This window comes from Falco rusticolus, chromosome 1 (assembly GCF_015220075.1).
Source record: "Falco rusticolus isolate bFalRus1 chromosome 1, bFalRus1.pri, whole genome shotgun sequence".
Taxonomy (NCBI): Eukaryota; Metazoa; Chordata; class Aves; order Falconiformes; family Falconidae; genus Falco; species Falco rusticolus.
The window spans coordinates 62530997-62545789 of NC_051187.1; the positions used below are offsets into that span (position 1 = coordinate 62530997).

Below are 14793 nucleotides of genomic sequence, written 5' to 3' on the forward strand. Positions count from 1 at the left end.
CTCCTGCGCCATCTTTGACAGGAGGCGGCCAGTCCCCTGAAGACCTCTGCCACCATCTCAGGAGTCAGCGGGCCTGTCACAGCTACGTTCCCAGAAGAAACCCCTGGCTTTACATGCATTGGAGATCTGTTAAGGTTGGGGTCCCATCTCCTGGCATAAGCGATATTTTACATAGATGGAAAGACACTTCTGAGTTCCACCAGTAACTGAAAATTTTATCCAGACAAATGAGGCCAAACCTTCTCTGGCCCTACGTGATGCCCAAGCCCAGGATCTGGGGCAACCTATGCCTGATTTCTTCTGCCAAAGCATCATCCCTTTCCCCCTCAACTCATCTGAGGAAATCATGGGCTGCCTTCTGAGATTTGTTCTTAGTTATTGCAATTGGAAAGAGCAATTCTGTTAAGCTCATCTCATTTTCTGTAAGTAATTAATTACCCTCAAGAATTGCTTACCCTGTTTATTTCCTTCCTCCTAACTTTGCAAAGGTATGGCATGATTATTCAAACCACACTGATGTATAACCACATATCTGATTATTTCCACATGATACAGATTCAGCAAAGCCTTTAGACACATTTGTATTATCCAAATAGCACCAACAGGGCTTGCTGACAAAATACTTAAAATGGATGGCTTTTTAAAACAATAATCATGATTTATGGGTTCACATAAAGACCTTAGGTATTTAATATCTTCCAGGACACTGTCTCAAATCAATAACTGCTGATTGATTTTTTTTTTTCTTAATTCAGAAAGGACGACACCTGTCAGCGGAAGATCAGTGCTTTACAATCACCATTCAACATTAATGAAGCCGTTACAAAAAACAAAGATAAACAACAAAACTGAAAGCCAAAACAGTCAGATATTAACCAAACCCTTCTGTGAAAAACTGAAACAGCAGCAGATTGCACCAAACAAAATCGGATGCTGCCATAACAGCATTGGGTGAAAAAGGCACCCAAACAGAAAAGCAATCTCAGATGTTTTTTTAGCATCGGCAGGGTTTCTGTCTCCAAGGTGCTCACAGACTCTGCACTCTGGCAAAATATAAATGTGCTGTATCTTTTCTTGGTAGGAAGCTTGTAAATACTTAATTCTGTGCCAACTTCAAGTGAATTTTCTGGGTTTGCTTTAGGCTGCCTGTTCAAGGTTTGCTCATGCAGAGAGACAGAGGAAGGCTGTACAGGAGCAGCACTGAGCTACCCAGGGGCCTAGGAAGCATGGTGCTTTCTTACACAGGATCCAGGGAGATGCTCAGCTGACCAACAGGCATCAAGGCCATATGAGACACAGAGATCATAGCCTGAGCTCCTGTATAAGGAAAGCAAGGCAGACAGTTTCTAATGCCCAGCTCAGTACTCTGCAGCTAACATCTAAACTTCGCACAGGGGGAAGTATTCCAAGGAAGAGAAAGAGCTTTCCTAATTTTCAGAACTACCCAGATCACTTGGTCATCCTTGCAAAATACTGCTGTCAAGTCTTCTGGCTACAGAGAACACGCTGCTTGCCCATCCAAAGCACTGTTAAAACACACACTTCATTTCTCATTAGTTTATCCAGACCAAAACACTGGCTCAGGGTCTCTTTTTGTTCCCTAGGATCGTATTATCTTTTACTAGAGTGGGAATCCAGGGATGAATCCTCTCCAAAAGGCATCCCTGGAGGTGCTGCGCTCTGAGCCTGCTGCCCCCAAAAGTCAGAGAAGTCCAAAAATGCTGCATATAGCACAGCTGGCTGGGAAGAAATTTCAGTGCTCTATTCTCAAACAGCTTGCTCAGAGTCTTTCTATTTTGTTAGTAGGGTTGTATGAAAATCTTAACAGAAAGCTCATTCTTTACAGGCACTGCTATTTTATTTAACATTGTAAGTTATAGGTAATGGCCAGTCAGGGTTTCAGGTCACGTTTAACAGAGGTTCACTGTGGCTCCTGTAAGTGTTTGCATTCACTTGCTTGCGTTTCAAATCTTTTGTACCTCGTCTTTTCCACCATTCATGCCAACACACGCACCTCTCTGAAGCTGCATGAGTGCACGTAACCTGCTCTCCCTGCTTGCTGCTCCAAAGAAGGAGTCTGCACATTGCCACAGACCCTCAGCCCTGACTTCGCTGGGAAATGAGAACGCTGAAGATAGAGGATCGGGCCCTCTGCACCCAGAGGCTGCGCTGGGCATGCTCCCAGAGCTGGATCCCTTCGTTGTACCGTGGCCTCACTGTGCACTCCCAAGCAACCGCAAACCCAGAAGTAATGAAGAATTAAAGTGCTGCTGTTCTACAAGCCAAGTCCCCTGGGTGAACCCAATGCAATATTCAATTCCAGACCCTCTGGCATCACAAACCATTTCCAAGCTGTAGTGTCTTATGATTAAATGAAAAAGATCTGGAAACCAATATACCAGTTTAAATCTCAATAGAAAAATACAACATAATCTTTATTGTCTCCCTACTTTCCCTTGTTTCTAAAATAGCTAGAATTAAGCACAAATTAATCTTCCTTTAGTAAAAGGATACCTGCTACAAATTATTGTTCTGCATCAGTAACGTAAGCTCTTCCTACCAAAGGAGAAGAAATCTTGCGTTTTCAAAAGTCTAAGTCATTCCTCTCTGCACCAAACCCAGAACGTTTACTTTTTCTGCATTTCAATCAGCTGAGTAAATAAAACTAGACTGGTAAACCTCTGCTCCTGCCAGCACAATACTGCTGTGTTAAATCAAGGGTTTAATTTAAACATTTCCTCAGATGATTTTTGGAAGTTCTATTTAACCTTTGTTTTCAATTTTCTACCTAACTCTGAGGATTTTTTTATGACTTAAGAAAACCCGTAGGACTAAAACAACAAGCTAATCTGGGGGCTGGGATTAGTCATGTCTCTCTAAATAAAATACATATGTTGAAGCAAGAAAATGAGCAGATAATCACTTACACCCATACAACATATGGGGAGAGTGGGATATGGCAACTGTTTGGGAAGGAGGCAGATTTTCAAAAGGGGCTTCTCAGTTTTGTGCCTGATACTCCTCACCCCTCACTTCCCCCAGCCTGGGCTAGACTTCTTAAAAGAGCCCGGACTGGGCTTTGCAAGTTTTATATAGTAATAATCAACATTGAGTCTTTGCATTTGGCTCCTACTTTTGGCCTTTAGGTTGCACATTCTCAGATTTATTTCTGTAAGCCTGTGAGCAAGACTTCCATGGGAAAAAAAATAAAATAAAGGTGTATGGTGTGAGCTTTGTTTCAAGTCAGAAACTTGGGAGAACATATACTTTTTTATTTATCCATTAAATTAGGGCTGTGTTCCTTTAGCCCCAGACCATCTGAAGCTCCCACAGCAGCCAGCAAGCTGAGAGGGCTCACTTTGGTCATTTGGGATCGATTTCTGAAGGCTGCAGTGCTGAACATTTCTGCATCATCCGCATTAATGGGATTTCAGTGTGTGTTCTTGTGAATCTGGCCATAACACCTAAAAATGTTCTCTCCCACGTGTTTGGAATAAATACATTTTTCCCAGGGAATTTCAGGGAATTTTTTGATACAGTGTTTATTCTATTGTTGCAGAAGATGGGATGGGAGCAGGTTTCCACAAGAGGGAAGAAAGCTGCAACAAAACTACAGTGATTAATGCCAGGATTAAGTGATCTCAAGGCCTCTAATTAATAGTGCTTCTTTAGCAACAAAAGAAGCTTCCAGCTAAGTCTCTGGGTCTCCCTGTCTGAAAGAAAATTAAATTTCCAGGATGACTTTTGGGTGGGTTTCTATTGCACTGGATGAGCTTTTCCAACAAACTCAGAACTACAGCCTGACACGCTCCACTTTAAAGCGGTCCCCATGAGTTGTGCTTTCTAAAAAGCATCCAGGTGGCCTATGGCACAAGCCAAGCTATACCCTGGCTAAAACAATATTGCAATAAAATGGGACAAAAGGAGAAGTGAGCTGACAAATCCCTTTACCTCCTGCCTTCTTTGTAGCAGATCCACAACTGCGTTTGGCAGCTACAGACGACGCAATGCCTGTCCAAAGCAAATAAAATAAAATCTCGTTGCCACATACTGCAGCACAGAAGAATGTCAGGAAGTCTGGTCTGGCTGGGGGAAATGCTAACAAACCCAACCACAGCCAGGCAGCACCAGGGGGAGAGGGAAGGGGTGCCCGCAGGAACTTCAAAGGAGAGGTTACGTCTGTAAGGAAGAGAAAGGATGGCTTCTGGTCTACGCTAGGAGAAAGGAGGTTTCACCCTCTCCCCTCCAGCCATTTGGACATGCCCTGTGTAACCTCAGATGTGGCAGCTGCTCAGCCCCATTGATGAATCCTTTCAATCTGCTTAGAGAACCTGCCTTTTGGCAACTAAATAACTGCTCTTCCCACCCACCCAATTTTTTACCAGTTTTCCATGTCAGTAACTAATGTGCCTCACAATGTGCACAGTAACAGCACACAGCAAAGACAGGACCTCAGATTTCAGTAGATACGGTGAAAAGAACATCTGGATTACCGTCAGCGTAGCCCCTCTTTTCTTCTCTTTACTAACACCATGACGACTCAAATGAGCAGTATTTAAATGGCTGCAGAACAAGCACTGTACTACAGTTAAGAGGCATTTAGGGAGAGGGTTCATCTGAAACCCTCCATTTCGCACAGAGAATGGGGATTATGCATTCAGAAACACATGGAAGGTTTGTTGAGCTGCAGCATCTGGCACAGGTCAGATGAAAACTTAGTGTGTGAGGACCACAAGCAACCACAGTATGTGCCTGACCACCCAGAAAGGAGTTGATGGATGGAAAACTGTAGAATCGTGCTGGACTGTTCACATATAGATGTAGATGTATTTTCCTTTGTACACAAGGCTTCCTACAGGAATGTGAATGTAAAAAAGATACAGCGTGCTCCTGTCTATGACAGTCTGAGACATTTCGCACATCTAGTATGTACCTGGCACAATGGAAAAGTGCAGAGGAGAGACTTCAAGCTGCTCGACTCCAGAAATCACTCCACACGGCAGCAACCTCCGGTAAAACAGCCTCACAGCTGCTCTAAAGTATCCCAGCTGGTAACACGTCCTTGCGTGCAGCCATCTGCTAGCAAGAGCGCATCAATACTGCACTGATACGCCTATAATCTCTACCTTGCAGGCTACAGATGTGAGCAGCACTGCAGGCTTTCGCCATCTCAAAAGCTTATGTAGTCCCTGGTTTGAAAGATCCGTCTTCCCTGCAGGCTTGTAGGGGTTGGGGAATCAACGCTCCGAAACAATGCCTTCCCAGGTTCATTTGTTGCAGTGAATCAGTTTGTGCTCACAAGCAATTTCACGTACCCTTTGCATGCCACTTACATTCTCAGGTGGGCCACGAGTGAGATACAAGTGATGTGGGCAGAGCTACCAAAGACTAAATGATGCTCCTTGCTGCCCATCTCTGCCCAGCTATGTTTGTGGACGAGCCGTGAAGAGATGAAAGAGCCACAGTGGACCTCAAACACTGAGAAACAGCCATTGGAAAAGGCTGGGAAGGAAAATCCCCTCCAATGCTGAGTTTGGGGAGGCATGGGCAGAACCTGCATGTACCACCCAAATGTACCACCCAAGAGGCAGCTGTTTTGGTGTTCTTATCTGCGTCACTTCATACTAAAGAGATCTTTAAAAGGCAGAAGAGATCCCCACCCTGGGTGAATCCTTACAATTTCTGTTTAAATGTATTGAAGAAAGAAGTCAAACTGATTTTTTTCAAAAGGTCCTACATAAAAACATGCTACTTTTGGTGACGGTATCTGTTGTGATACAGGAGCTACTTGGCCCTCCTGGCATCACCGGCAGGCACAGCAATTCCTGCAGCTCTGAACAACATATCCCATGTACGCAAGCTCACATCTCCTGGATACATGCCTCAAAAGCAGGACGACAGCACAAACCTTGCTGTCTCAGTGGGTGCAGCCTACTGAATCAGCTCAGTACCAACCTGCCATACAGGGAGGGTGCTCTTGGCACAAGGAGCAGGACCCACATATGTGGCTACCCTACTTCCCTCTTCAAAGCGCTTGGCTAAGCTGGAAAAGTTCAAGTGGGTGAAAAATAAACCAGCTCTGTACACATCAAATCTTTTGCCGGGTAACCCCTTACCAGTGCTCCACCACAGGAATGTCAGATTCTCCCATGCTGGCACAATAATACAGGGACTGTTCCTGAAGGTTAGGGAAGTTTATTTTTACAACTTTGCACAGTGCATACAGAACTTTCAGCCACACAGCATCTGGTTCAGGCACTGCCCTTTGAATGGCTTTTCTGTTGGTGCAGTAATTAAAGGTATCCCAGGTGACACCTGATCCCTTATCAAGTTCATTAATTTAAGTGGAGTTATTTGGCTCTCTATTTTCTATACTTCATAATGTATTTCTAACCTCTAAAGTGACATAGGCAAGCACCAGATTGCAGGGGCGCTTATTAACAGCCTATTAAAATATTTTATGGCCTTTATTTTTACGTTGCCATAGGGAATCAAGTATTTTGCTGTTGTTGAACAGGCTCAGGATTTATGTTGCGAGAGCTTCACCACAGCCTAAGACAGAGCACTGCTAGGAAATGAACTAGGAGAAAAAAAATCCCATTCAGCTCCCCATGTGCCGTAAAGCTGTCACATTCAGACGGCAGCAAGAGGCCCTCCAATGCAGACCCTCAGTTTGTTTTGTTTTTTTAATTATAAGACAAGATGCAAGGCTCTGGAACCACGCTGAGAGCCAGCAAAGACAGCACACGTCCTGAGAAACAGATCTGGGTGTCTCTTCACCAACCGTACAGAGCCAAGGAGGTAAGCTCAGGAAGGATCCTCTGGCTCACCTGTGAAATAATGTGGTCTGTGGCTTTTTACTGCAGAGCTGCTGTACCACATCCACATTTTGCAACTGAGTTAGAATCAATGACTTTGGAAGAAGACCATGATCTCACCTAGAAACAGCGTACAATTTTACCTAGAAGATTACTATGATCTTACCTAAGAGTTTTTCAGGGATTGCAAGTCCCTCACATTCCTAGGAAAGCTCCCTCAAAGGTAAATTCCCTTCTGTGTTACAAATGTGCAGCTCTTCCTAACTCAAGCATATCTGATATTGAGACAACACATGCCTTGGATTTAGAGACTTAACTTGATCCTGCTTAGGAATTCAGAAATTACAATCAAGTCCCTTCTGAAATTCTTGTTTTGATAAATTTCCTAGGGTGAGCTTGTGGTCTTTGTGAGTTTATATTATATTTCTCTTATTTTTTCAAACATAAGAACATCATTTGTAATGAAGCAACACAATTGGAAGGGTATCAGCAACATACTTAAAAGTATATTAATTGCTTGTGTTTTCAAAACGTTTTAATGAAGTCAAATCAGGAATAGACTCTCATCTGATGAAAAACCTATACAGTATTTTATAATGATATTGTATAAATTCTTGGCATTTTAAACAAAGATACTAGGGATTAGCACAAGCAAGATTATTCAGTCAGCAATTATTATTTCTGCTTTAATTATATGCCCCCCTTCCCCCCCCTTTTAATTTAAATGTCATACTGTAAGGCTTTCTAGACAGATTTTGTGTGGGTAACCTTAGAAAGACTGTTCTCAGTGAGCAATCCTATAGCACTAATGCATGACGAGTAGTCATATTAATAAGTATTATGAAATGTACCATTCCTTTAATGCCTCATCCAAGGCCAAATGAAAGACTATCATGCTGGGATCAGTCCTGGACATGCAGAAGGGGCCATTCCTCCAATTTCATCTTCTAGCTGATGGCAAGAGAAAGAGAGCCATGCTGTAGAGCAGCCTGCCTGCAACTTGGGCAGGGACAGACCGTCAAATGAGCACCCTGTGGATCCCAAGGTCACTGGGGTCTCCTGCATTTGTACAGGCTCCAGTCCCCTTTCCTACCAAACCTTGAAGAAGAAGCTGTGCTTAAGAAATGAAAACTTTACCCAAAGGACCATGCGAGGTTGTGGCATGCCAGTGGCATTGCAAGCCTTGCCTGCTGGGGAAGTTTTAAGGGGGGACTGACCTAGTTTAAATTAAAGCCGCATCTGTGAGAGCAACTCAGCGGTAGGAACAACAACCTTGCTGAAAACTGCCTTGTAACTGTGCAATTCAGTCATCACCTAATGAGCTGCCCTCCAGCCTCTCCTCCTGCTCCCACCACAGAAGAGAGGAGAGAACCAACTTCCAGCTGTGTTGCACAACACTCTCCTTTCCTGGGTGGGCATTAAAACTCTGACTCCCCACAATTTCTTCCTCCTGAAGTTGATTAGAAGGTTTTATTAATTAGCAGGCTCCCCATCTTATCATGCGCTGCACCTGAAGTCCCACTTCTATTTTTGAAGCCAGTAATTAAAGCCAAAGGTACCTGAATAAACAGGCCCTGATGGGGACTAATATTCTATCAATATAATGAAGCAGCTTGCTAGACAGTAAGATGCCCAGGCTCAGATGTTAACCAAGTCCAAGGTCAAAACATGCCTTGGCTGGCAAGCACATCCTCTGATGAGGGCACCCCCAGGTAAACCCCCAGTAATTTTGCCAGAACTAATCAGATTCCGTGGAGAAGTTCTGGTCATTAAAACTGTCAGGGGCCAAAACAAACAGAAAAGCAGCAAGGCTGCTGCTCTGACAGCACAGAGAAATAGCAATGATCAACAATTTCAACACCTTCCCTGTAGAGACTGCAATAATTAGCTGGTAATTATCAGGCATGATTTCCTTTAACATAGAGGGAGTAGGAGGCTACCTGCTTCAAGGACAGCAAATGCAACTTTGTTTCTTTCATGCAAAATTGAATGGAAAATGCCACTACTGGCTGCCAAATCCCAATAAAGACAATGCTTCATCATCAGCCACTTATTGGTACCTATTAGAAACTGTTCTGCAGCACCATAACCAAAGTATTGCCCCTGGTTATCACTGTACGCTCCTCAGAGAGGAAGGGGGGCATAAACAGCAAATGACAGAAACAGGCAAAGAGAAAGAAAAAAACCCAGCCACTTACTTGATATTGTCAAGACATCCAGATTCAGGTTTCAGTATGGCAGTATGATGAAACATTTTATAGAGAGCGATCCCAAGGAAGATGACATTAAGCTGAAATGGGGGGGAGGAAAAAAAAAAAAAGGGTTACGTGACATGGCACAATGTGATGGGGAGAAAGTCCTCTGCTTCTGTGTAACAGATGAGTTGCTGTAGAAAATTAGCTCTCACTGCAGTTTTATAGTGACTGAAGCACAGAAAATTGCCAAGCATTTTATACTGTGAGCTGGCCTGTAGACTGCAGGACTGGCGATGCCACAGCGTTACCAAAGCTGTGGCACTGCATATGTTACTGATACAGGGCTGGCTCCAACATCAACTGTAGTGCTTCAAACAACATTATGGAAAATTAAAAATACGTTCTGTAATGGCTCTTCTGTGTCTGAGAGGTGTACAGTTGTGAAAATCATTCCAAGCATCTTGCTTAACTGGCCCCACTGAAATGAAGCAAAAAAGCATCTTTTTCTGTGAATATATCTTTTAAATATGGTGTAACAGAGGAGGTGGTAAAGAGTAATCACAACTGCTAAAGATGCTGAGCACAATGCAAAGTTGAAAAATAAAAAGGAAAAATAGTTTGATTTGTTTTGTAAAAGATGTGATGGTGTTTCAATGCCTCAGTCTTAACAAGGCTGCCAACTCCTCAAAAGGAGTTCCCCCATAAGCCCAGGCCAGGGTTTGAGACATAATCAAAAAGGGAAGATATCTTTTTATGAATGAATTGCTTGAGGGGAAAAAAATCCAGTAGTTGCAGCTGGTGGCATGGCCCCCTCCCTGATGTGGAAGGCTGCTGAAACGGCCCCCAGCTGCAGAAGAAGCAGGGACAATGTCTGCATTGAAGTGAGAGCGCCTGGTTTGCTGTGTTAGCCAAACTGTAGCCTATTCAAAACAAAGGATGGTTTATTTAAGCCATATTGTAGTGATTAAAGTATAAGAAAACTCCAGCTGCCTCTACAGTTGGGTTCTCTACCTTGCTGCTGTGTTAGCCTATACGCTAGCAACGTGCTAACTGTGAAGTCGCACGAGTTTCAACGTCTGCCAGGGTGGAAAAACCCCCACCAAACCGCTCTTCCAGTTTGGACTTTATTTCATCCCCCCAGCCCCCACTCCCTCCCCTGTCTGCGCCAATTTCTCTTTTTTTGCATGATCAAGGCAAAGCTTCACTCTGGAATTCAGGGGGTGGGGGGTGGCAGTGAGGGGCATCAACACAGAGTTTGGCATTTCTAAACATTCAATGGTAGAAACCAAACTCTGCAAGTGTCCACTCCTAAGCTCCCCAGCCCGTTTTGAGCAAGTATTTTGCAATGCCAAGAGCCTGCTCATAACGAGGGTCTAATTGCTTGTGCCAGGTGGGGTCAAAGAAGAACATGCCTTTCTCAAATTAATCTGTGTAAATTAAAGATAAAGTGTAAAGGGACAGCAAAAGTTTTATTTCTTGACCTGAGAGATGGAGTAGTTAATTAGGAGTTCTTACCATAATTATCAAGGTCGCTGGTCCTATAAAGCTCCAAATGAAGTAGGTGTCAAGTCGGAGCCAACATCTGTAATGAAACACAGGGAAGAGAAGGCATTCAAGGACTGCACCCAGGACATACATCAGGAGTGAGCAAGTGACAGAGAAGAATGGGAGCTGCAAAACATGCCGGTGGGAGACAGGAAATATTACATTGCTTGTTCATTTAAATGCTGAATTATGTGCCCAATTTCTGACAGTGCTATTGATGGAGTAAGATAATTACCTCTGGAGGAAGCAGGAAGAAAATGGCACAAGGCCTAGTTGCTAAGGCGCTTTTTTGCATCTGTAGGGAAAAAAACCTTAAAACTGTGGGGGGTTTAAAAAAGGGGTCTGATGAGGAACCATGGAGCTGCTTCTTCGCTTTAAGCTCCTCTTCCCTCTTCAGCTCTAATGCAACACAAGCTGTCTGTCAACTGTCAAGCAAGATGACATTTCTCAGGCCAGCAGATCAGAGCAAATTTGGTGCAAATAGGAAGCACGATTTGGATAACAGAAGGCTGAGGTTTAATTAGGTTCAGCAACTTCCCCTTTTGAGCACTTTATTTCCTTGAACCTCCAGAGTGTTTTGTTTCCACTAATGTTTCAAGGGTTGCATATGGTACGTGCTATCACATGAAGTTGATTCATGGCCTAAAACTAAATTATTAATCACTTAATTTCAACTGCATTTAATACTCCCCACATTTTTTAAGACCCCTGGGAAATTACATTTCCATTCCTAGTTCATTCCAGGTGACAGGAAGATAAAATGGAAGTGACTGGTTACAAGACAGATGAATATAAATTCAAAGAAAGTTTCGCACGATGTTTAAAATAATAATATCTTGTCGTGTTTGCAACACTGCAAATCACAGCTCCATTTATACACAGAGGACTAAGAAAGCACAAAACCACTCTTATACTAAACGTCCAATGGAATTTCATAATTAAGCAACTGACAGCAACTGTATACATTAATTTATCATGGTGGAAGAGATAGCATCTCTCACAAATGACAGCTCTGGTGCACATGCTGAATTTTTTTTCCCTTCCAACGGACTTTGCAACAGGCAGAAAGGTCTGTGCCAGCAGCTCCGTGGAAGAGATCAGCAGGAGCCACCTGCCAAGAGAATAAAACATGCCCTGGACCTCTCTGACTGGGAGAAGCCAAGATATGAATAAATTTAAAAATGTAGAGAAAGCTTCTCACTTCCCTCCCAATACCATATAAATTTCAGGTCTCGTCAGTGCTGAAGATGTATCGATATATATATAGTTGTACTGCTATTCATCACAAATTAAAATACCCACTTCCGTGACCGTTACTCCTGAACTGCCTCTGCAGCTGTTCATCCAAAATCTTCATGTGACAGCATCGAAATCTTAATGCAAGAGGCAAACAGAGGCTTTCAGAGCAACTGCAGGGAAATCTTGTTTCCTCTGTGACTGCTGAAGTTCAAGGTGATTTAGATGCAGCTGGTAATGGAACAACACAAGTGAGTAGAAACCATTTGAGTCTGATTTCCTATAGGAAAGGGTTTATGTGATCATGACATCTGTGTATCACCCATAATAACATCTGAAATGTCACCCAATTGCAACTAGATTTGACAGAGAATAGAGGTTTCAAGGATAATTAAGTCCCTGGAAAAAGTCCTCCCGCCATCCCTGAAAAAAGATATTCGCATCGCAGCAGCTCACACATTACACAGCATGTCAGACTTTACACCTACCCTACACCATAGGAAAAAAGTGTAACTTGTGCTTGTGCCTCAGCTGCCACATATATGTCAGGGAATACGCAGCCCCACAACTTTTTTCTACTGATAATAAGCGTGCTGGTGTGTGGGAGAGGACCCAGAGGGTTGTGGTGGTTTTTTGATATTTTTTTTTTTAATTAAAACATTTTGAACTTTTTTGCCAGTTAAAATTCAAAACAATCCCCAGCCCCTCTGCACAGGAGTTGGGAGCACAGCGTATTTTAACTGACAAGCAACTTGGTTCTCCTTCAGCCCCAAAAGAAAGCTGGCTCTTGGAAAACAGAGGGAAGAGGAAAGACATACACTCTCTCTTTACTCTTTAAAGAATGATGGCCAGGCATATGGTCACATCTGATGCAGTTGGTTTTGAATGCACACAAATTGGGACATGGAGAAAATCAGTGAAAGCTGAAATCCAGCATGAGGGAAAGGCTGTGCTGGCTGAGCAAAGAAATGCAAAGCAACTGGTTTCCTTTTCAGTCAGCCAAATGGATGAAATTTTTAAAAAAATGTCTCTTCAGTTCTGTAGCACAATTCAGTGACAAAAGATGGATGCTGTGGATTGGAAACAGGGAAGCCCAGTTCTGCCCTCGGGATAACTGGGGGACAGGCATGGAGCAAAAGGGTTCCCTGCTAACAAGAGACGGCTCCATCTAAGCAAGAGTACACCTAAGCTTGCAAAAACCAGACAAGGCTTTTTGTCAGCACTCTGAATGCTCTAAAGAACATGATGTCATTTTTTATTTGTCTGAATAGAAAAACCACCTTTCTATGAAATGGTGTATGGCACTCAGTCATGGGTGAACAGAAAGCTGCAGGACTGCCTTTAATCCACAGAGGGACTTTAAAGACTGGTAGGGTTTTTTTGTGGACATCAGGAAGAGATGCCACTGTGAACCCATTTAAGTCATACCTCATTAAAAATGCAAATTAAGACCAAAACATCAAAACACAGGCATCCCGCCAATTGCATTGAGGAGCTGTAAATTGCTAATCAGACAAGTACCACACTGAGCTTTTCTTTCCTTAAAAGACAAAAACCCACATGCACAATGAGCTGCATAAATGAGCTCCTCCAAACAAGGAAGCAATCAGGCAACTCGCTTCCCAAAGTTGCTAATCTTGGGCTGCTGAGTTACTTCTGACCCCCCATGTGCAGCTGCACCGTGAACGTGGACTCGCCGCGTTTCCAGTTTAGACTACACTGCCTTAATCAAATGAGTTGCTTCAGGACTCAGTACAAGGCAGAGCAGACTATCTGAAAATCTGCGGATGCAGGCAACGCTGCTCATAACCCCATTGCTTCTTCCAAGAGTCACACCAGCATATTCAGTGCTCGCAATGAGCTCTGTGGTGCCACTGTCCTTTACTTTTTCATTTCCTCCTTTTCCACCGTGAGAAGTCGCTACATTCACCTAAAGCTTTTCCCAAGTAATAAAGACTACAAAGAGTTTACTCTATTTTCTGCATGAAGAGAAATCAAATACTGAACTATCCCCGGTGTGCATTAAATATAACCAATAAACAATCATTAGCTGCCATTGGACCATAAAATTTGAAGAGCCCTAAACATATCATGTTGTTCATAGGAGCTCAGTGGTTTGTTTCAAGTGGCTATACAGCCTCCTGTGTGGGTGCTGCAGTGGGATATGTATGCACAAGACGTGCCTTTCCAGGATGCAATGTAAGTTCTGCCTAATGCAGTTCAGCATCCACATTGCTCATGGTTCCTCCTCCAAATACCCAGCATGAACACTGAAAACAAAACTAGCTCAGTGGAGCCACCCCAAGACAGACCATACGGCTAGAAGGTATTTTCCAAGCAACATTAACATGCATAAAATGTCGGTGGCTGGCTGATGGACTTGGAGGCTGTGTACATACACCAGCCTTATATTTTGCTTTCTGACAGCTAGATTGCTTACCATGTATATCCTGCTTTATAGCATATCAAAAGGGGAGAGAGGGGAGGAGAAACAAGAGAGAGATTCCTGTCATGATGAATTTGATTACCAGCAGATGAATATATCTACAAGTCTGTTTTCTAAAATATATTGAACCACTCAAAGCATAGGAGCTTTCCTCTGAGATTTGTAAGAGGCATTGATACGAAACCCAAGACAGTATGGGAATACGGAACAGCTTCCTGCTGTCAATTTTGGATGGCCTGCTACTTGAGTGAGTGCCCTCAAAAGGAGGGCTAAAGTCTGAATCCAGCTTTTACTAAATTTTAGACACAAGTTCTTTTCAAACAGTAACAGCAACTGCAAATGCTATTTTCCCTCTGCATTTCACAGCATTGCCCACCACTATGTTTGACATCAGATTTGGCCAGGAGATGGATGGATTTAGTTAACACACAGGACAAGGCAAATGATGGAATTTATAAAACTGCAATCAGAGTATTTTGAGTTTCGCAGCAAAACTTGAGACACAGCCATTTAAGACGCAGCAGCTGAAGACCTGGCCCATAAGAAATGGTCA

At 43.2% G+C, this 14793-nt stretch overlaps 1 protein-coding gene across 1 annotated transcript in view; it reads right to left on the bottom strand.

Annotated features, from left to right (window-relative positions):
* Window positions 1–14793, bottom strand: part of ADGRL3 (adhesion G protein-coupled receptor L3) — a 186694-nt gene that overhangs the window by 41909 nt on the left and 129992 nt on the right. The window contains exons 16-17 of the mRNA XM_037393353.1: window positions 10529–10595; window positions 9017–9108 (exon numbers count right to left, since the gene is read on the bottom strand). Coding sequence (XP_037249250.1) covers window positions 9017–9108; window positions 10529–10595 — 159 coding nt within the window. The remainder of the gene's footprint in view (window positions 1–9016; window positions 9109–10528; window positions 10596–14793) is intronic.